Source organism: Poecilia reticulata, linkage group LG19, assembly GCF_000633615.1.
Source record: "Poecilia reticulata strain Guanapo linkage group LG19, Guppy_female_1.0+MT, whole genome shotgun sequence".
NCBI classification, from domain to species: Eukaryota; Metazoa; Chordata; class Actinopteri; order Cyprinodontiformes; family Poeciliidae; genus Poecilia; species Poecilia reticulata.
Genome location: NC_024349.1, coordinates 28,013,323 through 28,038,805, shown reverse-complemented (window position 1 = coordinate 28,038,805; position 25,483 = coordinate 28,013,323). Strand labels below are relative to the sequence as shown.

The 25,483-nt window shown below is 41.4% G+C and overlaps 1 protein-coding gene across 1 annotated transcript in view; it reads left to right on the top strand.

Annotated features, from left to right (window-relative positions):
* Positions 1–25,483, top strand: part of fasn (fatty acid synthase) — a 38,333-nt gene that overhangs the window by 1,043 nt on the left and 11,807 nt on the right. The window contains exons 2-28 of the mRNA XM_008438171.2: positions 3,054–3,181; positions 3,749–3,901; positions 3,987–4,160; positions 5,967–6,167; positions 6,297–6,419; positions 6,830–6,945; positions 7,098–7,232; positions 7,434–7,893; positions 10,081–10,268; positions 10,355–10,544; positions 11,705–11,799; positions 12,495–12,629; positions 14,353–14,556; positions 15,817–15,932; positions 16,072–16,247; positions 16,339–16,530; positions 18,341–18,421; positions 18,520–18,702; positions 19,483–19,662; positions 20,469–20,672; positions 21,679–21,995; positions 22,082–22,483; positions 22,633–22,797; positions 23,139–23,254; positions 23,335–23,489; positions 23,699–23,902; positions 24,441–24,591. Coding sequence (XP_008436393.1) covers positions 3,055–3,181; positions 3,749–3,901; positions 3,987–4,160; positions 5,967–6,167; positions 6,297–6,419; positions 6,830–6,945; positions 7,098–7,232; positions 7,434–7,893; positions 10,081–10,268; positions 10,355–10,544; positions 11,705–11,799; positions 12,495–12,629; positions 14,353–14,556; positions 15,817–15,932; positions 16,072–16,247; positions 16,339–16,530; positions 18,341–18,421; positions 18,520–18,702; positions 19,483–19,662; positions 20,469–20,672; positions 21,679–21,995; positions 22,082–22,483; positions 22,633–22,797; positions 23,139–23,254; positions 23,335–23,489; positions 23,699–23,902; positions 24,441–24,591 — 4,943 coding nt within the window. The 5' untranslated portion in view covers position 3,054. The remainder of the gene's footprint in view (positions 1–3,053; positions 3,182–3,748; positions 3,902–3,986; positions 4,161–5,966; positions 6,168–6,296; positions 6,420–6,829; positions 6,946–7,097; positions 7,233–7,433; positions 7,894–10,080; positions 10,269–10,354; positions 10,545–11,704; positions 11,800–12,494; positions 12,630–14,352; positions 14,557–15,816; positions 15,933–16,071; positions 16,248–16,338; positions 16,531–18,340; positions 18,422–18,519; positions 18,703–19,482; positions 19,663–20,468; positions 20,673–21,678; positions 21,996–22,081; positions 22,484–22,632; positions 22,798–23,138; positions 23,255–23,334; positions 23,490–23,698; positions 23,903–24,440; positions 24,592–25,483) is intronic.

Genomic DNA, 25,483 nt, shown 5'->3' with positions numbered 1-25,483 from the left:
GTGCGCGTGTGTGTGCGCGTGTGTGTGTGGAGTATGGTGTCAGAAGGGGGGGGCTCTCTCTCCCAGGGGGACGTTGGGGACAGAGCCATCACTTATTTAGCTGCTCCTTGAGAAACAAAGTGGGGCTAGGAAATGCTGAGAGCTGCTTCTGTTGATTTCAGTTATAAGGGATGCACCAATATGAAAACTTGGGCCGATATCTATAGCCAATTTTAATGCTCTTGTTATGGCCAATAACTGATATTTACTAATATCATACATCATAAAGCATATTTTAATATTCTGCTGATTTCGAAAAAAAACAAACATTTCACATTTGTAGTGTTTCCATTAAATAAAAAAAATACAATTAAGTTGACAAGTAAGTCTGCTCACACAATACATCATAAAAAATCCTAGTGACGATAGATGTAAACACATGAGTTATATTCATATTTCAGCCACGACATCAGTGCTCATCGTCAACAATCAGAGAAGATGTCGGCATTTTAAACTTAGAAGCGATCTTAGAGGTCTCTTCCTTGGACTTTCCCAGGACTCAGAATTGCATCAAAGTTTTGCTTTTGAACGACAATATCCATATGTTTTACTGGATTGTCTTGGAATAAATTGGACTGAAGTGAATCCATTTTAACATCGAACCTGTTTGCTTTGTATGATTCCTGAAGTTGATTGTTGTTGGGAATTGGTGATATTTGTGTGAAATGAACTGATGTTGCATTCAGTTCAGTGACATTTCATAAATGACCAAATAAAACATTTTATTGGATGCCATACTAATAAGACAGTTCTGTAAATGAAGCATAATTCACTCACAGTGTTGAGCAGCATTTAGCGCATGGCAGACGTGATATTCCTGATCAGTAGCTTCACTGTGTGATGACTGTGGGGATTGTGGGGAAGCAAATCAGGAATTTGAGTAAGCTGGCTTCCTGTTATTATTCAGCAGTTTCTCCTTATCAGATAGTAGAGGAGGCTGATATACAGGTAGCTCTAAAAAAAAAAAAAAAGAAAATTGTCTGAGATTCTGAGTTTTGGGTTTTTTATTTTCTGTAAGCCATAATTATCAAAATGAAAAGAAATAAAAACTTGGTATATTTCATTCTATGTGGAGTGTTTTTGCTTTCTTAAATTACTGAGTAAATTATTGAACTTCATCATATTTAATTTTTTTTTTTCGAAGAACCTGTCGTTGCCTGAAGAGCAGTCACTGAGTTCAGCATTGATCGATATTGTGTCGTTGTTTTCATCAAGCTGCTGACTCGTCTTCTCCTGTTATGGCATGCTCTGGAGCGAAGCAGCACCGCCTCAGTTCAGACTGTGTTCAGGAACTGAGCTTTATGGGCAGCGGATAGCTGCTGTTTCCTTTCAGTGTGAGTGCTGTTGGTGTGTGGTCTGGGTTTGTTGGATATGGCACCGAAGCTGTTAAATTGTCTTAGAGCCCATCTCTCTTTCTATTCATTAAAGTGTTACAGTGTAATGGCTAAAATGGATTTGTGAATGTTTGTCATTCTGCTCTGACACTACTGGTGTTACAGATTTCTTCTGTTTTTGTTGCTTAGTCCCAATTAAATGTTTCTGATCATCAAAAAAAGTTTAAAATCAGACAAAGAGAACTTGATCAGATACAAACAGCAAACAAGGGGTTCATTTATTTAGAAAAACAAGCTGTCCAAACCAACCTGTCCCTCTGGGTAAAAGTAATTTCCCCATAAACCTAATAACCAGTTGTGTCACCCTTAGCAGCAACAACTGACATCAACAGTTTCGGTTAACTACAGAGTCTTTAGCATTATCTCTGAGGAATCTTGGTCTGCTCTTCTTTACAGAAATGTTTTCATTAAGCCACACTGGATTCGAATACTGAATCAAAGTCTGACCTAGTCAAAGTTGTGGACTAGGCCACTCCAAAAGTTCATTTTTGTTTTTTGTGCTCCTTGTTATTTTTGGATCCCTTGCCACTGCGCTTTGGGACATTTTTTTGCCCCTGCAGAACCACAGTGAGATTGAGCTTTAGGTTCTGTACTCATGGTTGGACATTCTCCTGCAGGATTTTCTAAAAGAGAGCAACATTCATGATTACATCAATTACAGCTTTTTATATTTCTTCAGGGTGTGCTTATCAAAATGTTAGCTTTGTTTGATGCCAGCACTTTTTTACAACACTGTACTGATGTGTCCTGTTCCAAATCTTCAGACCAGGGAGGAAATTTACATGGCTGTTCATCAATACTTTAGGTCTAGGTCCATTAACCTAAAAATGTAAAACCTGCCCATAAATCTTGTCAGGTTTACTCTGTCAGGACCTACTGGGGTCTAAAGCAAAAAGGCTCATATAGCAAAAACAACTAGTCTAAGAACAAAGCCCTGTGCTACTCCACATAGAACCCTGGAGTATATGCAGATGATTTGTTGTTCACATGAACAAACTGGAATCTGTGGGACACAGGATTTAAACCAGCTTAGTGCTGTTTGCTTGATTTCTACATGTTCAAGCCGTTCTAAGAGAGTTCAACAGATACTCAGTCCCTGTAGCTGTTGGACTCTATAACCATTATTACTGTTTGACTGCTTGATAATTATTCATTCTGACTGACGCTCTGTTATTATCGTAATTTGTTTTTAATTTTAGAACATTTATTTTATTTTATGATAATAGACATACTGCTTTAAACTTCTTATTCCCCAGGCTTGTCTTGGGGAATAAGACAAACCTGTCAAAAGAATAGTCTAAAGTCTTCATATAGTCTAAAGTATTGAGGGAATACTTTAGACTATATGAATGGGGCTAGCAAGTGATTCTACTGCATGGAGATAACTGATGAGTAGACATGTTGACTCAACAGAACCAACTCTTCCCTTCCCTCTCAGATTATTGGATTAATGGTTTCTAGAGGTTCTAAAAGTAGAGCACATGGAATAAGCTCCCAGATTAACACCAAGAGGCAAACATCTTGTCCAGAATGAAAAGTTTTGTTTTTTAAATGAGTTTACTGTCACTTTCTTCTACTAAACATGCTGCTGTGTTCTTTTCTGTGTTTAACGTAATCCAGGATGGATGAGATCATCATAGCAGGAATATCAGGTCGCTTGCCAGAGTCTGACAACCTGGAGGAGTTTTGGGAAAACCTCATCAATGGTGTGGACATGGTGACAGAGGATGACCGGCGGTGGACCCCAGGTTAGACATGCAATGTGGAATCACTGGGTTTGAATTATGGTGTAATAAATTACAGCTGGACGGCACCTTGTCCAGTCAAAACATTTAACTTGTTTTTCTCACATTTCACATATATATTGTTTTTATTAGTAATTCAATTCAATTATGTGTTAAATCTAAATATACACAGATGAAAAGATTTGAAAAGAAATCAGCTGCAGGTGGATTTCATGCTTCAAGTGCTTCTTCAGTTGTATTTTCATTGATGCATTATAAGTATTTTAAAATTGCTGGAGGATCAGCATCTCCACCAGGTTCATGTGAACTAGATCAGATGTTTATTATGAAAGTCGGTTCTTTACTGGACCATTTCCCTCTACAGGTAACCACATCTTCAAATAGTATAAAGAACACAGTGTACATTGTCTAAATATTTTCATTAGTATTTCATTGAAAACATGTTTTTGATGCTTGCCACATTTAAAATATGTTCTAGTAAATTGCTTACTTTGATGTAAAATTGTTTCAGCATTGTCATCAAACGCAGTTCGGACTCAACTGAACTGTAGTCTTTCTGCTTTTCCGAAGGTTTGTATGGCCTACCCAGAAGGAATGGCAAACTGAAGGACATTAGTCATTTTGATGCAGCTTTCTTTGGAGTTCACCCCAAGCAGGCCAACACAATGGACCCCCAGCTCCGTCTCATGTTGGAGGTCGCCTACGAGGCTATTATGGATGGAGGTGGGTAAACACTGTGAACTACTAACAGCATCCAAATTGTAAAGCCTAACTGAGTTGTCATTGTTAAAAAACCTGTTGCCAACAGGTTTGAATCCGAGCAGCATGCGCGGCAGCAGGACGGGGGTTTATGTTGGTGTGAGCGGCGCTGAAGCCGGTGAGGCCTTCAGCAGAGACCCAGAGGAGCTGCTGGGCTACAGCATGACCGGCTGCCAGCGCGCCATGTTGGCCAACAGACTCTCCTACTTCTTCGACTTCAAAGGTATGTGTGGCCAACACTATGCATACAGTCGCATTCGATAAATGAGAATATTACTGAAGGCTTACTATGTTTATTTCAATAACTCCATCACTGAGTGGAACACATTATATAGATTAATTCCACACTGTCTGATGTGTTCACGTTTTTGATTCTGTTAATTACAATTTTCTGCTCAGAGTTCATGAAAACACAACATTTAAGATTGGAATATTCCATCAGACCAATAAAAAAAATGTTTACTACAGAAATAGGCAGTTAGTGAAAAGTACGTCTAAGACCTGGCTGCTTAAAGTATATTTACAAAAAGTAATTTTAATCGGACAAACGGGCCTCATCTGGATGGATATTCAAATCATATATACAGTGTGTATGTTTTCCAGGAAATGCAGCAACTTAATAAAAATTACAGAATTACAATGACAGAAAGCCGTCTGTGAAAATATTGTGTGGCCAAACGGCAAAATCCTGAAGACGCATCTGATCCAGTTTATGAAGTTCATCAGCCATGATAAAATCTGAATACCTCACTACACAGTCCAACTGCAGTTCTGATCATTGTAGACTTCTATGTCTGTTGACTCTTCCAGTCAAGAAGAGTTCAGAACACCATGATGTACTGCTTTATTTTAGATAAATATTTGCTGGATCTTTTTGATTTTAACACAACAGAATAACATTACAACACTTGAATGCTGACTAACACAACCACAGCCTTGATGCAGTGGCTCGCCTTTAACTTCTATGTGTGTGTTTTACTCATGTACATTTCAAAAGAGACAGATACACGAAAATAATGCAGTTTTTACGCAACCTTTCTTCTTCCTGGTACTGTTTTAGAAATGATCCTATTCAGTTTCGCATTCCTTTGGATCAGACTATGCTATGTTTAATAACTGCACAGTATTTTATGTTGTAATTTTCCCCTTACCGTACTGTATGTTATGGAGACCCTAATGGGAAATTGAAAGAAAAAATGAAAAGGTAAACTTTCTGGTCCGCATGTGGTGCCACCACATACCAACTTGTGTGCATGAGATAGCATCTTTTTTCTTCAATGTTCCTTTAGGGGCTCTGAAGAAAAGCCCCTAAATCCAGCCCCATCCATCCATCCATTTTCTATGCACCCTTGTCCCTTAGTGAGGTTGGGAGGGGTGCTGGTGTCTATCTCCAGCTAACGTTCCGGGCGAGAGGCGGGGTACACCCTGGACAGGGCGCCAGTCTGTCGCAGGGCAACACAGAGACACATTGGAGAAACAACCATGCACACACACACTCACACCTAGGGGCAATTTGGAGAGGCCAATTAACCTGACAGTCATGTTTTTGGACTGTGGGAGGAAACCGGAGTACCGGGAGAAAACCCACGCATGCACAGGGACAACATGCAAACTCCATGCAGAAAGACCGGGGCCGGGAATTGAACCCAGAACAGTTCTACCAACTTCGCCGCTGTACAGCCATGGCTCTGTAGTACATTATTCTTAATTTCTTCATTTAGTTTTTAAAATATTCTTATTATTTTATCTTTGTGTGAATATACAAGACTTGATGTCCTGTTACTTTGCTGTGACTACACCTGAATTTCCCCTCTGAGGGACAGTAAAGGATATGTCTATGGTAAATGGCAAATGGCCTGTACTTGTATATCACTTTATCAGGTCCAGATAACCCAATAGTGCTTCACACTACATTCAGCCATTCATTCATTCACACACTGATGGTGGCAAGTTACGTCTTTTCAACCCTATTCTATTCAGGTTTTGCATCCCCTTTTTTGTTGATTCACTTTTATGTCATTGCCTCCAGGTCCAAGCGTTACCATAGATACAGCCTGTTCCTCCAGCCTGGTGGCTCTGGAAAATGCCTTTCATGCGATTCGGCAGGGCCACATCGATGCTGCCCTGGTGGGAGGAGTCAACTTGCTGCTTAAGCCAAATACTTCAGTCCAGTTCATGAAACTGGGGATGCTGAGTCCTGAGGGGACCTGCAAGTCTTTTGATGCATCAGGTAGACGAATGTGGCCCAAAAAATATTTTTAAAATGTTAGTCATAATTAAGATGAGTCATTCTTACAAATTCAAGTGAATAGTGTATGACTGCACTCATTGTCTTTTCATAATTTTTTTCATAAATTAGGAAATGGATACTGTCGTTCTGAAGCAGCAGTAGCAGTTCTGCTGACCAAGCGATCTGCAACAAACAGAGTCTATGCAACTGTAATCAATGCTGGCAACAATACAGATGGATACAAAGAACAAGGTCAGTAGACCCACCAAAAGTCTGTAAATTTAGAAGATTTGGCCTCTCTGTAATATTATATACTGGATAAAATGCATTGATGTAGGAATAAAGGCAATTTATTAGAGCTTCATGATTTAAATGCTTTTAGTAAGTGGACTGAATTCATCTAGTCACTCAAAGCACAGAGGTTTCTCAAATCTTAGAGCCACCAGTCTATTACAGCACAGCATAGAGACACACAGGACAAACAGCCATACACACACTATGGCACAAACCACTAGTTTTATGTTCTGTGCCAGTTTGTGTGCTGTATTGTAGTGTTAATTAGCTAAAGGAATTAAAAGTTCCTTAGAGTATTCATTTATGTTGAGTCCACTTATTTGCCAGATTTCCTTTTTGGTTTTCTAATTGGCCTCTTGTTGCCTCAGGTGTAACGTTTCCTTCGGGTGACATGCAGCAAACTTTGGTTCGTTCTCTCTATAACGAGGCCAATGTTTCCCCTGAACAAGTGGAGTACATCGAAGCCCACGGCACTGGAACAAAGGTCAATACACAGCTTGTGGTGTCATAAACACACCATTCATCTTCCTAATCTGTTTAGATGTTGCATCACCACACACTGTTTCTTTCTCATCTGTCTAGAAAATTTCACAAGGATTATCTTGTCTCTGCTGCATCTCTGTTGTCTGCTTGCAGGTCGGAGACCCACAGGAGGTGAATGGGATCGTCAGTGTTTTCTGTCAGGCAAAGCGAGAACCCCTGCTGATTGGCTCCACCAAATCCAACATGGGCCATCCAGAACCTGCTTCAGGTCTGGCTGCCCTGGCAAAGGTGAGCGAATCAGAAAACCTCTTACTGTCAGCCTTGAGACTGATATGGGAAGCCTCTGATCAGTGTCAGAGACACCAAACAAAGGTTTCTCAAATCTTTTTGTTTGACTTCCTGTGTTTGTGCTGATAAGAAGCCTGGTCTAGGAACTCTGAAGTGTTGTCGTCTTCTCTGCAGTCACAGATGTTTTCATCTTTTCCTCAGGTGGTTCTGTCTCTGGAGCGAGGCGTTTGGGCTCCCAACCTGCACTTTACTCACCCTAATCCTGACATTCCTGCCCTTACTGACGGTCGGGTCCAAGTCGTCGACCGGCCCATTCCCGTTCGTGGGGGCATTGTAGGGATCAACTCTTTCGGATTCGGTGGCTCCAATGTTCACGTCATTCTTCGCCCAGCTAGCAAACCAACAAACTCACCTACGCCACGGACGGTTCCCAGAATGCTTCCGGTGTGCGGCCGTACCGAGGCTGCAGTGAACGCGGTCATCCAGAAGGGGAAGGAACACAGCAGCGATGAAAACTTCTTGTCTTTGCTAAGCAGAGTGTCAGAAATCCCGGCTGCTAGCATGCCCTACAGGGGCTACGTTGTTCTCGGGTCTCAGAACGACATAAAGGAGGTTCAGCTGTCGCAAGCTTCAGCCAGACCACTGTGGTACATCTGTTCTGGTGAGTCATCATCTACGTTCATTTAGTTATGCAATCAGACAAGTATTAACATGTTAACCCAACATTCCTGCACTAGCTAAAACCAGTGTCGCTGTGTTCGAGAACTAATGTACCCCATCATAATCAGTAACCATCCTGTGCAAAAACTGTTCCTGCTTGCGCAGAGTTCAGAACTTCATCTGTAAAAAATACAGAAATGCAAAGGATGTGTACATCTAGTGAAAACAAAGGCAAAACCATCAAACCTTTGCCTTAATGTACACTTTGAGTTCCAGCAGTTCAACCGAAAACTTAATAAGTTAAGTTGGACGCTAGTCTAACTTAACTTATTACTGCAAAGCAGTCATTAACCATTGATAAACAAACTCAACACAAACTGTCCAGCATACAACAATGTGACTGTTTGTGTTTGTGTGTGTGTATGCATGGGTGTGTGTGTGTGTGTGTGTGTGCGCACAAACCCGTTTAGTAAGGTAGCCTTTGTAAAACGACTGTGCATGCACATGTTGTGGAAAGGTGCTGCTCCAGTAGAAAAATCTACTGAATTATGTAATGATGTGGAGTCTGGAAGGAAGCCAGCTGTGATTGGTTAGTTCTCAAGGAACGTTGAAGATACAGTGACTCTAAAAAGTAGACACACCCTTGGTAAAATTCCAGGTTTTTGTGATGTACACAGGTGAGACCTTTACACCTCTACTTTTATTATTATTTTATTAAGCTTTATTTCACCAGGATAATCTCATTGATATTAAAGAGGATCTTGAGCAAGACTTGCAGCAAATTACAGAACGTTCACATCAAAAACAGAACACTTTTTCCAATAAGGTAACAACCTTATTGGAAAAGCTTCCTCAACAGCGGAAGCTTTTGATTCATTTTTAAGAATCATTCTTCTTGAGTTTACACTTGTGATCAGTTGCAGTGATCAACCTGAAATATAGTTCTTGTAGAATCCTTCTGATATTTGTCCATTTGCATACTTTCGCTGAAGCCAAAGTGATACATCCTCCCCAGTGAAGGCAGTCACAATCAGTCAAACAAATGGAGTTAGTGCCATTATAAAAACTGAATATTTTTCCAAACTTACTGAAAAGACAAGACTGAAACCAGTCGGGGGAGCTGCCAGGCTGCTGAGAGCAACACTGGAGATTTTCCATCAGGTTGTGTCCTACAAGAGTCTACAATTTTCTGTAATCTCCATATTTAAACTAAGAAGAAGTTCTGTAAAACAAAAGTCTTTTCTTCTAAAGAAAACTCAAAACTCTCCCAAAGAACTTTTAAAGGCAGAGTGAGAAAATATTACCAAGTCAAAATAAGAGATGATGACAGACTGCTTCCAAAGATTGAATCCTGAAACAGAATCAAAACATTGGTTCCGTATTTTTTTAAATGTGTTTTCCTCTTGAATTGTACAGGATACCACATACTTTACACTGAAACATTGGAGTAAAATGTTGGGAAATGATTTGTAATGGCTCAGTTGTTTGCATCACACAAAAACCTGAATCAGTTCCCCTCCAAATCAGTTGGTGGCAGCAGTGATATATACTTACACAGTATATCAATTAACCAAGTTTATGTGTATAACAGTTTTCAGCACAAGGGAGATCAACATGCATTACATCATGAAACATAAAAACATCGTAATATATCATATAGCCACCAGTTGTGAAACCAGCAACAGACATTACACTTTGTCGAGTTCTATCATTAAAATCATCACATTAAATCTATCAGATTGTTAATGTTCCAGTAAATATGGGTCAAACTCTAAACAATTGGGCTTTTAGCCTTGATTTAAAGGAACTCAGTGTTTATGAAAATCGATGTATATTTATTCACTTCAAAAAATATTTTCTCTTTAGAAAATTATTTGGAGAATTCAGATGTTGTGCTCTAAAATGGCTGTGGTGCCAATCAGTTGTTGCCCCCCTCTGAGTAAACAGTGGTCCCAACCTTACCCCCCCCCCACCCCCCGCCCCCCCCAAGAAAATATTGTGGTTTTGCCTCTATCAATACAACACTGCTCATAATTAACTGATTAGTCCATGATGGTGCAGAAAGCTCAGTGTGATTCAGCACAAGAAAAAAATAGAAAAGACTTGTAGTTTATTTGAACTCCCCTGATACACACAGGGTGTTTTTGCTTATTGTAGTTGTTGAATTCAGACTAGTATCTGTCCACAGGTATGGGAACCCAGTGGGCACGTATGGGTCGCAGTCTCCTGCAGCTGGCGGACTTCAGAGAGTCCATTCTGCGTTCTGACGTTGCCCTGAAGGACACTGGCCTGGTCGTGTCTCGGCTGCTCAGTGAAGCTGATGATGCCACTTTTGAGGACACTGTTAACGCCTTCGTTGGTCTTGCTGCCATACAGGTCAGGTACAGCCTTTCTCCTCCTTCAGTGTGTGAACTGCGAGCAGCAGCTCTAAAATGTGTTGTGTTTTTGCATGGTGTTTACAGATAGCCCTCATCGATCTGCTCAGGAAGATGGGTCTTCAGCCTGATGGCATCATAGGACACTCTGTGGGAGAATTGGCCTGCGGATACGCTGATGGTTCCTTCAGCCACAGCGAGGCCATTCTGGCCGCCTACTGGAGAGGCCACTGCATCAAAGTGGCCGACCTACCTCCAGGAGGCATGGCTGCAGTTGGTAAGGAACCTAGCTATAAGCTCTGTCTATTGTCTATGTTTCCACTGAGAGAGATTGAGTTCCACAACAACCCATACAATGATGGCGGAAGCACAAATTACTGAGATTTAAACCTGGTAGAAACAAACAATCTGGATACATTTGAAAGCTTACTGAGGTTAAAACTAACTACAAAAAGATTCTTATTCATTTTAAAGAGCATGACAGTATTAGAACCAGCTTTATTTGCCAAGTTTGTTAATACAAACAAGGAACTGAACTCTGATTTCACTCTGCTTTTAATGTACATACATTTAATAGAGAAGCTATGTTGTGACGACTTCCTGTAGGAATAGTTTCAGAAAGACCAGGAGCTTTTAAAGAAACTGTGGCTTCACCACCCAACCCCGGATAAGTGGAAGACAGTAGATGGATGGAATGGATGGATCAACGGATTGATCATTGAATGGATCATTGGATGGATCAATGGATGGATGGGATGCATGTCTATAGTGTCGAGTGTTAACGAATCCCATACACTTGGATGTTAATATTCAGTTTTAATTTGCAATATTTGACCTCTGCTGAGCTTCTGGTTCCATGAAACAAATATGATTATTGGCTTAAAATTAAAATTCAAAACTAAATAAAAAACATTACACTCATCAAAACAGAACAATAAGGACTTCCAGCACAACCGGGAACATCAGACAACTGGATCCTTCTTAATAAGCCGGTCAGCTTCAAGCTCAGCTGCAGCCGTTCAGAGTTCAGTTTTAGTTCTGCAGGAGGCAGTTTCACACGATGGAGAGCCGTTTGTCCGAGAGACGATTTACATAACAGAACCTTACCTAACTCCCTCTGGATGCTACCCAGTTACTGAACTACACTGGAAACATTAAACATATCTAATGTTTGATTATTTTTCAGAACATGGCAGTGATGTGACCCAACTTGCCCAAGATTAAAATTTTTGGGTTGAATCTCTTTGATGTTTCAAAATTATGGATTCTGTTTGAGGTTTTAATTAAGACTGTAAATAACATTATTTCAGTCTGCACTATTAAATATAGATTTTGTTTTCCATATGGGAGAAAAATAAGATCTCAGTATATGTTGTCATGGTGGTCAGATTTGGTTAGCAACATTTAACAGTTGAGTAAAGCTCCCGTTCTTCCCAGGGCTGACCTGGGAGGAGTGCATCGCTCAGTGTCCTAAGGGAGTCGTTCCTGCCTGCCACAATGCCGAGGATTCTGTTACCATCTCAGGCCCTCAGGTTAGGCTTTCTTTTTTCCCCACACGATTCTAATGCTGATTTTCTTCTGTATGTTTATATTTGACTGCTTTTGTGCGCTATAATGAACAACATATTCCAATGTCAGTGTGCCGAGTTTGTTCACCTCCGAACCAGTGGAGGACTGGTTCATTTCCAGTCCTCCACCGGTTCTCAGAGGTAGCAAACAAACCTCTGAGATGTTCCTGCGCTCAGACTGAAGGTCTGACCTCTGGCCGCAACTGCAGTTCCAGGACCATTTTGCAAGCGCTTATGGGAGAAAGTTCAGACAGGCTGAAACCAGCGTTGTGCAAGTTTACAAAAACTGGTTCTCAGCTCACAGATTAAGACTGAGACATGTATCAGTCAAACTTTATTTATGAAGAGCTTTTCAAGTTGAAGAGTGTAACAGTATTGTAAGAAGAAGGAAAGGCATGAAACCAATGGAGAAGCACCTTGTTCCTGTTAATTTTCATTAATATTTTTATTAATGAATTTAACATAATAAAAAGGGCAATGACAATGATTTCAGTTCAGAATCATAAACCAACCCTGTGCCACTGAAATCATGCTGCTTCCTGCTGTTTGATCACTGAATTTCTTCCACATCAATATGTATAACAGCTACATAAAGAAGATGCTAATCTAGCAGCCTGTGGATGTCTTTCTTAACTAATGGTGTGTGTGTCTGTCTGCAGGAAGAAGTCCGTGCATTTGTGTCACAACTAAAAGAAGAAGGAGTGTTTGCAAAGGAGGTTCGCAGTGCCGGCGTGGCTTTCCACTCCCACTACATGGCCTCCATCGCTCCTAACCTGCTGGCTGCTCTGAAGAAGGTACGCAGCCTCGCTGGAAGTCAGCAGAATGCAACATTTAAGTTGTTTTGGAGCAACTGCACAACACATTTCCTGTTATTTTAAGGCACCTATGAGATGAGATGTTGTAGCTATCTTTAGGTCATGTTGTTCAGCCTCCAGGGTTCTCTTCTCTGCAATAGAAAAATCTTTTTTTTTCTTCTACTGACTTGACTGTAGTACGAGTAGCATATGTGTTTTATAACGCCATTGAGAATCTATCGGATGTTATATTGATTACAAATGTAATCAATAAGAAAATTCAACTGCGGTCACCACCATTCAACCCATGGTTGGCAGCACTGTGATGATTTTCAGCAAAATATTGCAGAACTAAAAAAGTTTATATGAAACTGTCAACATTTGCACAACAACATAGAGACTAATTTAGACAGTTTGCCTGCAAAACAAGTTGATTTTCGGTTTAGTTGTCCTTTAAGGCACAGATTGTTGCTCTGCTCCTTTGAACAGAGCTGGACAGTTGAATCACAATGACCAATTGAAGCACTAATTATAGTTTTAACTGAATATGATGCATCCTGTAATGATGTGAATCTGAATTGAATCATTTTAAACCTTAAATCAGATTATAATCACAATGCTAACTTTCATCTTTGAATGCATGTTTGAGACGTTACTGTTTTCCTGGTCCGGTGAGAAAATCAGGTCTCCTTGTTGATAAAGTTATCTGAGCGTTACTTCACACACATCTGGTCTGATTCCATCTGCTGACTGCTCTGGTGTCCCTGATGTGAAATGGACTGCCAGGGTAGTTTGGACCGGTCCTGGCTGCGTATTGTTTCTGCCAGAGACTTCTTCCATCCTTGTAGACTTTCTCTTTATCTGGTTGATTTCTGCAGCAGAACCCAGTGGTTCTGGGACGGTCCAATGGTGTGTGGCGTCGTCCCCAAAGCCGACTCAAAGGACCTGTACCAATATTCCTCCATCTCAAAAGACGAAGGTGGAGCCAAGGTCACCCGTTGGCTCTGGCCAACGGGTGACCTTGATCAAAGGACAATCGGACCTGTGTTGTTGGTCACAGTGAGACTGAATGTGTCCAGTGAGATGTAACTGGACCCGGTTTTCTTTCTGAACTCTGGTCTTCTCTGTTTCAGAGTGAGAGCTGGAAACTAGAGAAGGAATAGGACTCCTTTTCACACAAAGTCTTTGGAAACTTTGAAAAACCTCAGAGCTCCTGGGGTTTAATCAGTTGAATTGAGTTGAATTGCTGAATATTTGTCTATTATTGTGTCCAAATCCTGAGTGATCCTTGTCAATAGACGTAGTTTTAGCTTTTGTTTCCCATCTCTCTGTGTCTGTTACTTGTTATTTAAGTTACATTCAGTAAATGTGTGGAAATACATTTATTTTATAAATAAAATGTTTCCTTTTTAATTCCAGCTCATGATGATTTTTCCTAATTGTTACCTGACTTCTATATCATTTCTTATTCAATAAGAAATTTTTGAATGCAAAATAAATCCAGTTTTGCTGGTTTACATTGGTAGATGTATGAGAATGTAATAATTCATTCTTACAGTAGGATAAGTTAAAATGGCACTAATATGCTAGTATATGTTTTCTGATTATATCTCGATAAGATACTGTACTTTAAATGATTCTCACCAGTATCAGGTTTATTCATTAACTGGTTCTCAGTCTGTGTGTTTCACACCAGTATCTACTGTTGTTTGTGATGCTAAAGGTGATCAAGGAGCCACGGCAGCGCTCCCCTCGGTGGATCAGCACCAGCATTCCTCAGTCTGAGTGGGACTCTCCTCTGGCTGCGCTCAGCTCAGCTGAGTACCACGTCAACAACCTGCTGAGCCCTGTGCTGTTTCAGGAGGCCCTCAGTCTGGTGCCTGACAACGCTGTGGTGGTGGAGATCGCACCTCATGCTCTGCTGCAGGTACTAACATCTAATGTGAAATACGGTATTCAATTATCACAGCTTCATGCTCTGTTTGTCTGTAGTAGATTGACGTTTAAAAGGGGATTAGATTGCTGATGCTTTTTACTTGATGGGGTCCTGAATATTTGTGGCCAGTTAATGGTTCCTAACTGATGGTAAATAAAGTGTAAAATAATAAATAATTTTTAAAAGAGGTCACTGCTTCCTGCAGAGCTTTACTATAAATGCATTGCTTTTTTAAAAAGTTTTAATCAAATCCATATGTGTTCTGAGACCTTTTAAAAGAAGAGTAGTTATGTCTTTAAATTAGGTGTTGAACCTAATATTCTTAAATCCTAAATTCTTAAATATTAATTCCTAAATATTCTTAAAGGGGCAGTATTATTTAAAATTGACTTTTTGAGCTTTAAATGTCTTATAATGTTATTCCCTCATCAAAAACATACATCTTCCTGTCCTCTAATGTATCTTATACAATCCATAATATGACATCCTTGATCTGTGTCCCAAATAGATAATCTATTACTCATACTTCATAATCAAATAAGATTATCCAGACACCCTTCTGAACAGTATGCACCAAGAAAACCATACTCTGTGTGTGCATGCCTGTGTGTCAGAGTGGCAACAGATAAACTGACCAGAACCCGTTATCTGCTGAATGCCCCGTCCTGTCAGCTCTTACCCAGCTGGCTGAATTTATCTAAAACACTGCATCACACCTGATTTTCACATATTTCTGTCCCCTTAAACTCACACTTAAAAAGTAAATATATTCTTTGCACCGGTATCCAGACATTTCTTTTCCTGAATGACAATTTTTCTCCCTCAACAATGGTCAAGCTAATGGCTACAAACACTGTTATCTAAGGCTTTTGTTTCAGAGGCACAGAAAATGGGAAAATTCACACCTTCCCACACATTTAGCACTGGAGCATACTCTAATTGACCTCTGCAAAAAACCAGCAGCCGTGGAGTGTTTTGGAAATGACAAAGACAGAAACTGGGAGTAGTCATAGAGCATTCATTTCAGTATATTGATATTTTTATATGTAAAAACATATACAGTAAGAGACAATGGTATAAAGTAGCAGAACACCAGGATTTCCACATAACTGAACCCACTATACATGCTCAATACAAAACAGGAAAAATACTTCAATACACCAGTATACATGGCATACGTTACTTTCTAAATTGATTGATCTTGGATTAGTACAGGTATAAATAATAACTAAACCAATGTTTTCCTCCTAGGCCATCCTTAAGCGCAGCCTGAAGCAAACATGTTCCATCCTTCCTTTAATGAAGAGAGGCCATGCTAACAACATTGAGTTCTTCCTCTCAAACATTGGCAAAATCTACATGAATGGGTGAGTGAATGCCTCAAACATGTTGTGTTTTTTTACTGTTAGTATGACTTCTGGATTTGAGCTTATTTTCTGCCTCCTAATTTTTGCTCTCATACCTTGGATTGTTTTGGTCTGAGCTCTTTTAATTGCACTTGTTTAGGATCAACTTGGATGCTAACAGCCTGTACCCGGTGGTAAGCTGTCCCGTTCCAGTTGGCACTCCAATGATCTCTCCTTTAGTGCAGTGGGACCATTCCCAGGTTTGGGATATCCCCAAAGTAGAACATTTTTCCCACAGCTCAGGAGGATCTAAATCTGCTGCCGTCTATAATATCGGTAAAAATACAGTTTTTGACTTCATTGCTTGTGTGCTCATTCAGATTTCTTATGACTCTTTTTTTCACCATTGTCTCTCTTATTGAAACAGAGATAAACTCTGAGTCATCAGACAACTATCTCATTGAACACTGCATCGATGGACGCTTTCTCTACCCAGCAACGGGTTACCTTGTGCTGGCCTGGCGCACTTTGGTCAGGAGTCGTGGGATTGTAATGGAATCCACTCCAATCAGCTTTGAGGATGTGAAGATCCACAGGGCTACCATCCTGCCAAAGACTGGTGAGAGACCAGCAGGGCTCAGCATGGAGTCCAGTCATGGATTAATGACCCACTTATCCATGTTAAGCTGTTCACTGTGTCTCAGGGTTGTGACAGTACTACAAGGTCCAATTCAATGTAATTTCCTCTTTTCAGTTCTGCACCATTTTCAGTAGTGATGAATCATTTATTAAGCCATATAACAACCTAATAAACATCAGGAGACTCTAGTCAGACTGTAGTCAGTAAGAGTATAAGACACAATCAAAAGAGTGTTTTATTGTCTTAATTAGCATAAGGCCTATAAGTTGTGGATATTACTACTAAGTAAACATAGCTTACGTAATAGTATTATACTTAGCTTTTAAACTGAGTAAGCATAACTTTAAAGTGTCCCCTTCCTCTATAGACAAGACAACACTGCAAGTGTTAATCCTTGATGGAAGTATGTAATTTAGTTGAATATATTGAACAACAGGTGTTTTAGTGGAAACAAGGATCTGGTTCATTCACATGTATCCAGCAACAGCCACATTCCCTTTCTGTGTGTTCTGATAATTCAGGATCCTACTTTCTCTGGTGAAGACTTGGAGTCAACAGGGTTTGTAGAATACAGAGTCCAGACTATTTTCAGTTTTGCTGACTTCACTTTGAGTTAAAAAAAAAAAAGACAAGACAAAGACAAAAAAAGACAAAACTCTTAAGTTTAAGTAGTTTTATAAGCTGACCTTTCATCAATTCATTCCCACATTGATGCTGCTAAGTACATAGCATTAGCTTCAAGTGTTTACTGTTGCAGAAATCAGCTTTTTTTTACCTTTGGGTTGCCTCAAAAAAGTCATCTTTAAGAAGCTTCACCAATTTTGTAAACCATGCTTTTAATTTTATGTTTTCAAACAATGAGATCACCACAAACTTTCAAACTTCTAGCTGCAGGTGCTGTAAAACGGGAGGGCCTTAGTGTTTGTGGACCAAATTCAAATTAAAACTGAAAAAAATACCGTATTTTCCGCACTATAAGGCGCACCTAAAAACCTTCAATTTCCTCAAAAGCCAACAGTGCGCCTTATAATCCGGTGCGCCTTATAAACAGACCAATATTGAGCCTCAACAGGTCTAGCAACTACGGTCCCAGCATGCGCGGTGCATGCTGGGATAGTTGTCAAAAAACTGGTTTGTTAATAAAGTTTGACTGACCTATCTACCTACCAACCTAATAATCAGGTCGTCTKCAGGTCATTTAGCACCACGTTCTCCACCAACATGCTGTGCGCGAACGGAGAAGGGTGACCATCGTCCACCCACGCCCGGCCCAGTCGCGGAAGGCTCTCCTCGCTGACCGGAGTCGGACTGTTTTGTTGATATTCTTTATGTGAACAAAGTGGCTTTAGACATTCATCCGGGGTGCTTCGACTACGGTTACCAAGGGACCAGCCCCTATACATTTAAAGCCGGGGGGGAAGAGAGACAGAGACTGCGGCGGCAGCGTGTTGGTTGGTCTGTGTTACACACAAAGCAGTTGGGCACAATTTCGCAACACTAACACCGTGAGTGAAACATTGACTGGGGAAGCCTACTATACAAAGTACTCGGGGACCTCTTCTTTTTTATTATACATCCACATTTGTATAGAACGGAACAAATTGGGACGGGTGGTAACTGTAGCATCTATTCCATGCGCCTTATATATGAAAAAAGTTTTAAAATAGGCCATTCATTGAAGGTGCGCCTTATAGTGCGGAAAATACAGTAGATATTTTTTTGTATCACTTATGTCAAAATGTCGGCTATTTTGACAAATCTACCATCTTCAAAACTCTTTTCATTGCAGGCTCTGTTCAGCTGGAGGTGCACCTCATGCCAGCCACCAATACGTTTGAGGTTTCTGAGAATGGAAACCTGGTTGTCAGCGGTGAGAACTTTTTGCATCTTTGCTGTGTTTCATATTTACAGCAAATACACACAATGAAAATCTTTTACTTCTGCGGTTTACGTGTCATTTCATTTCAGGTAAAGTAAACATCCTTGAGGATGCAGACCTTCAATCATTCCATGTTCAAATAAATCAGAAAGGCGACAAAAAGAATGATTCCAACATGAAACTTAAGTCACATGACGTCTATAAAGAACTGCGACTGCGTGGCTACGACTATGGAAAGGCTTTCCAAGGCATCTTGGAGTCCAGCAGTGAAGGTAAAAAAGCATGCCAGCATTCTTTAGGATTTATAAATAGTTTTTTTTTGTGATACACTGACATAATTTAAGAATAAAAGCATAGTGGTGGAAATAAATTCAAATTTGCCATAAAGATCTAGCAGATGGGTCAGAGTTGTCTTAAGCCCATCCTGGTTCTTCCCCGTGTTTTAGAGCAACCTCATGGTACGAGCCAACCAAAGCCAGATAGTGCACACAAGTGATTTGTTTGGCAACAAACTGCATTTCTTGATTGGTTTATGGATTCCTCCTCTAATAAGGACATCTCAACCAATCCATGACAAGACCACAGTTGCAGGCGAGATGGCGGGCCATATCAATGGTGGCAGATCCATCCATACAATAAACCTGCACTGGTACCAAACTATATCCAGTTTGGACTGTTCAGTCTTTGTGCCCAGCTTTCTTGTCTTTTATTGGTGCTTCCCAACCCTTTGCTAAACTTTATTTAAATGAATTGGTCATGAGCAGATTTCTTCAGAATCCTAGTGGGATTTATGAGGAAATAATGGACTCATTTGAATTAGGTTTGCTGGAGCAAGAACACATATAAGACATCCTGGACATATAAGACGTTCTGGATATTGGATGCTGGGCACAAGGGTTTGGCTCCACAGTTTTTTACCCGTGGACAGAAGATTAGAGAAACATTTGTGGCTCGATTAGACAAGTTCATTCTGCAAATGTTAATAAGATGGTAGAGAATCAAATTTTCCACCGCGTACCTCACCATATCATGTTTGATCTCTTTGCTTTCAGGAGACAATGGAAAGCTGCAGTGGACAGGAAACTGGGTGACCTTTCTGGACACCATGCTGCAGATGATGGTGGTCGGGCTACCAGGTCGCAGTTTGCGCCTGCCGACCAGAATCCGCTCAGTACGCATCGATCCTGCTGTCCACCTGGACAAAGTGTGCGAGTATGCTGATGAACTGCAAGGTGAGTTTAACTGCTATGTTCAAACTTAATGCTTTCAAGTCTTAACTACGGGTGGTGACATGGACTTAACATTGTATCACAATATGTTGTGGTACTAATCTGAAGAACATTTCTTACTTGTTTTTTAGGTAATTTGTTTTACATGTTTTTAGGCTGTGACTGCATGGCTCAGAAATCACAGCATCACAAACACAAATACTGCTCTTGAAAAACACTCCCATTTGTAATCTGTCTGTTTAGGACACCTGACACATAAAAAACTGTGATTTGTATCACTGAACTGCACACAGTAACTGGAATTGGTCATTTTTTCAAATTTATATTTAGTTATATTATCATTGAACACACAGTGGAGAATTTAGTAGAAATGGCAATCATGATAAGCTGGATAGTTTTTGGGGGGTTAAATATAATTAATTGGAATTTACTGAGACAACAATAAATCAAAATTCTTATAATAAAAAAATAAATGCTTAGCCCTGTTCTTCATATTAGAGGTGAACCAATAAATCATCTGTAATCGAGGTGAATTATTGGTTTACTGCTGATACTTACATGTGACACACATCAAGTTCTACAATTATTCCCTGCCTGCCTCGCTTGTTGATGGATGTATTCGTGTAAACCAGTGAAACGCTCATGAGAATGTATAATTACATTTCTTTCTTTCTAAGTACTTAACTCCTCTAGAAAGTCGATGAATCAAACCAGTCAGTCAACCAGAAAATGTCCTGGTTCTCTCCAGACAGAAGAGAAACCTGAGTTCTTGAAACCTGAGTTTGTCATTAACTGTTTCATTGCTGTAGCTGTTGACGTCCATGTGAGCCGCTGCCTGGACAGTATTGCTGCTGGCGGAGTCCAGATCTCTGGTCTGCACGCCACTGTGGCCCCCCGAAGACAGCAGCAGCAGAGCCCCCCGACCCTGGAGGAGTTTGTGTTTGTCCCGCATGTGATGACAGAATGCCTGGCAACCAATCAGAGCCTGATGGAGCAGTTGAACCTCTGCAAAGGTAGAAACTGTATAATATTTGTCTGTTTGCGTGATGGTGTAGCTCAGGGGTGTCCAAAGTCGGTCCTCGAGGGCCGGCATCCTGCATGTTTTAGTTCTCTCCCTGGTTTAACACACCTGGATCAAATGATCCAGCCATCATTTGATCCAGGTGTGTTAAACCAGGGAGAAGGCCTAAGAGGAACATTGACAAGCTGAAAAGGTTGTTACTACCACCAGGGAGAGAACTAAAACGTGCAGGATACCGGCCCTCGAGGACCGACTTTGGACACCCCTGCTGATGGATTTATCACAGAATATGATCAATGAAAAGCTTGAGTCACTCTCTATGGAAACAGTAAAGGGGCAGTATTATGTAAGATCAATGTTTTTGAGCTTTACATCATGTTATAATGTTATTCCCTCATCAAAAACATGTGGAGTGTGTTGTTTTGATTTTTTTCATGAATATTTGATAAATCCTTTAGTCCCCATGGCAACCATTCAGCTGTGCAAAACAGCGGATGGACATACTGCCTCCTCCTCGAAGCTGCAGTTTCCAAGTTTCCAAGCTTCTTCTGCCTCACAGAGCAGTCTACCGTACCTCCCACACTCAGCTCCTTCAGACTAGCCAGCAGCATTTAGCAAAGACCTGTGGAACTGCATCTGCTGAGCTCATTATACGAGCTACTTCTCAGTGCAACGCTGGTGAAACAATGGTAAATGGTTAATAGAGGAGCCATATTGTGATGACTTCCTGAAGGTGGAGTTTCAGAAAGAGCAGGAGTTTTTAAAGAGACAGAGGCCCAATTTCAAGGCGTTAAATTACAAAGTCAAATCTTATATCAAATTTATATCAATATATCATATTTGACATATACAGCATTTTCATAACAACAGAAAGTAGCATAGTTATTTGATTGTGCTATAAAATGGCGCTATGTGCCTGGAAACTACATAATACTGCCTCTTTAAAGACTGGAACTGGAGAATTCGTGGTATGATTTAATTCTACATCTTCTCTCCAGGTTTGATTCACACACTACAGCTGAAGTTGGCTCCTCATGGTTTGAAGCTGGCCGTTCCTGGGTTACCCGGCGACCTGGCGGGTTCTCCGCCTGGTCAGGAGGCGTCAGCGCCCTGCCTGCTGCGCCTGCTGAGCCTGCTGTGTGGCCTGGAGCTGAACGGAAACCTCCAGTCAGAGCTGGAGCAGGTCCTCGTCAAGGAGCAGGCCTGCCTGCTGCAGGATGGCCTGCTGCACGGCCTGTTGGGGGATCCCGTCCTCCGCCACTGCCTGGACATCAGCATGGAGAACTGTACCCCTGGGAGGATCAAAGTTCTAGAGGTAATATCTGAGATTTTTCAAGAAATGAGCAGTTTTCATTATGATCCAGGCATCCCATAACGTGTTCCTCTCTCTTACCCCCCCAGGCTTTTGCAAACAATGGCCAGCTTTTCTCCCGTGTGGTTCCCCTCCTCAACATTCAGCCGATGCTACATGTGGACTACACTGCCACAGCAACACGTCTGGATCTTCTGTCCGCCCATGAAGCTGCGCTGGAGGAGCTGACCGTGGCTTCAGCGCAGTGGGACCCCTTTAGCGAGCCGGCTCCTGGGAGGATGGCTGCTGGGGCGGACCTGGTGGTGTGTAACCATGCATGGGGTCCCCTGAGGAAGGACCCCGGACAGCTGGTGGCTAACCTGGTCTCCGGGGCCAGAGAGCAGGGCTTTGTTCTGATCCACACCCTGCTGAAGGACCAGACTCTGGGAGAGACAGTAGCTTTCCTCACCAGCATCACCCAGGGCAACGAGCAACGTGGCCTGCTCTCACAGGTTCATGGAGAACATTTTATGATAGTAATGATGTTGATGTCATAATAATAACGACTCATAAAAAATCAATTGGTAATCTAATAGAGTTTTTTCAAGAAGTTTCTTCCCTCTGATGACTTGCTGTGTTTTCTTTGTATATCTCCATCCAGGCTGAGTGGGAAAGCGTGTTCTCTGAGGCCAACCTGGCCCTGGTAGCTGTTAGGAAGTCTTTCTACGGTTCCGTCATTTTCCTTTGCCGCCGCAAGTCTCCCAGCAAACAGGCCATCTACCTGCCTGTAGACAGCACCGACTTTCTGTGGGTGGAAAAACTCAAGGTGGGTTCCAGCCGGTTTTATTCCCTCAGGTCACTGATGCCCTCAGATCTGCAGATGTTTTCATTTGTTAGCTCTCCTGTCATGTTTCAGGATTTCACTTCACTTTTAGGAAAATAACGTTTTCTGGATCCTGTTTAAAACAAAAAGCCAGATCAGTTTTTTTCTTTTTTTTATCCATTGTAAAGTTTTTGGTTCTGTTTGTAGTACAATTACAACCAAAGTATTACTGACCAGAGATACAGGGAAATGCAACCTCAATAATCTGACCAGGACTGTGGTCAGGATTCTGATCTGGTTCTGATCTATTTTTAATCTGGTTCTGATGTCGTTCTGTGTACCAGGAGATCCTGGCGAATTCCTCGGACCAGGCTGTGTGGCTGACTGCCTCTCAGGCTCACAGTGGGATCGTTGGGATGGTAAACTGTCTGCGGCAGGAACCTGGGGGAGAGCGGATACGGTGAGGCAGATAATACCTAAGTTTGGTTCTTTTTATCTATCTGGTGCTAAATGTGTTTGTTTCTCCTTTTTTGTGCCCAGCTGCATGTTTGTGTCCAACCTGAATGGCTCCTCAGCGCCACCGAGCCTCCAGCCGGGTCAGAAGTCCCTGGACTCGGCGCTGGAGGCAGACCTGGTCATGAATGTGTTCAGAGATGGACAGTGGGGCACTTTCAGACACCAGCTCATCTCCCGCGGTATCAGACTATTAAAACTTGCTTCATACAAATAACAGCAGTGATTTCTTCCACTGTTGCTCCCTGTATCCATAATATTAGGTTTACAGGAGTAATAGACATTCCTAATGTGTAACAGTAGCTTGGAAAATATGACCTTTTTCACAATACACCAAATTTAAAGAAACAGTTTTTGTTGCCCCTTCAGCTATTGCTTGTCTGTTTTCCAGACCTGAAGGAGGAGCTGACAGACTCTGCGTTCATCAACGTGTTAACTCGAGGTGACCTGTCCTCCCTGCGCTGGATCGCCTCCCCCCCCCACCGCTCTGACCCCAGCAGCCCCTCCCTGCAGGCGTGTCACGTCTACTACAGCTCACTTAACTTCCGAGACATCATGCTGGCTACCGGCAAACTGCCACCAGACGCTATCCCAGGTAGCTGTCAACATCCAGGTCAAAATCACTTCCCTGTTAGTTAGTAGTTATGGAGGATGACGCTGACATAAGATTATTATTATGGAGGTGAAGCATCTTGATAATATTAAAATTCTGTAGCATGAGCTCATCTGGAAAATATGTTCAAATGAAGATGTGTGAAAGTTCCAAACCCAAAAAATCATAAGGACCCATCTCACATTTACCGAAAAAAAGAACAGTTGAGATGCTGTGACGTAACTTTAACTAGGCCATTGATTCAGAAAGATTCTGTGACTGAATTTCAACAATTCTCCAAAGAAGAATGGGTCAAGATTTCTACACAGAGATGTAAAAAGACCAGTTATGACCTAATGACAGGTATTCCTGCATGGTGTTAGGATCAGTTATTATTAGTTTTAATAACTTCATCACATGAAGTTCATGTGATGTTCCTGTTCCTGTTGAACATGTCCAGAAAGTATTACTCATTCCCACTCCATCCTGTCTGTGTGCCTTTCCTTCAGAAAAGTCATTTTCCTCCTTGTTGTCTGTTTAGGGGACATGGCTCTGCAGCAGTGCCTGTTGGGGATGGAGTTTTCTGGTCGTGATCCCAGCGGTCAGCGTGTCATGGGGCTGCTGTCCGCTAAAGGCTTGGCAACGGCTGTGGAGGCTGATAAACGATTCCTGTGGGAAGTTCCTAACAGCTGGTTAGTGTCACTCCTGCTGCTAAATGTTAAACCACCAACATTTCCAGTGGCTCTGTTTGACCTCTAATATGTTCTTTAAAGACATGAATGAGGGGCTTATTTACTCCTGCTCACATAAAGGGTGTTATTATGTAGAATCCACGTTTTTGAGTCTTACATCATGTTAGCTTAAAAACATTGTCCAGACTGTTGCTCTGGGTCACACTCAGTGTGTAGCTAGAGTGGGTACTCAGAAAGATATTCTTTCATGCATGTTTGAGGAATCATTCAGTTTCCCATGGCAACCAGTCAGGGATATATAAAAACTTGGTCACATGAAGCCTTTTCCACAAAGCCCCTCATCTTATTGCACCTTCCCCTCTCTGCTCCTTCAGACTAGCAGTAGCATCAATTTGCAAACACCTGGTGGAGTTGCGTGCCACAGGCCATTGACTGCATTTCCTCCTCTTCTCTCTCTAGCTGTTAATGAATAAGGGTGACCAGTGCCACAAAAACCTTTAAAAGAAACTGGACTTTTGACCGGAAGTTTGCCATCCTGGAGGCAGTGAGCACAGTGGGCAGGTGCTTTACTGCAGGAGGGCTGTTGCACTTCATAGAGTAATGACACAAGGAAAGAATATGATGTAGAAATACTGATGCAGCATTTCAGTATATCAGCCTGGAAGTGAAGTTGAGGCTTGGTGACATTCAGGTCTTTAAAAGAGATGGTGTCCCTCAATACACCAGCAGATGAGTCACAAAGGGGCTAAGAATTGATTTTGGATATCCTAGCTGACCTAAAACAGGAACGGTTTACTCTGATCTAATGTCATAGTGTGGGGAAAAGGGTAGTTTATTTTTACAGGACATGTAATTTTTCTCTTACCTGTGTGTTTTTGTGTGTGTGTGTGTG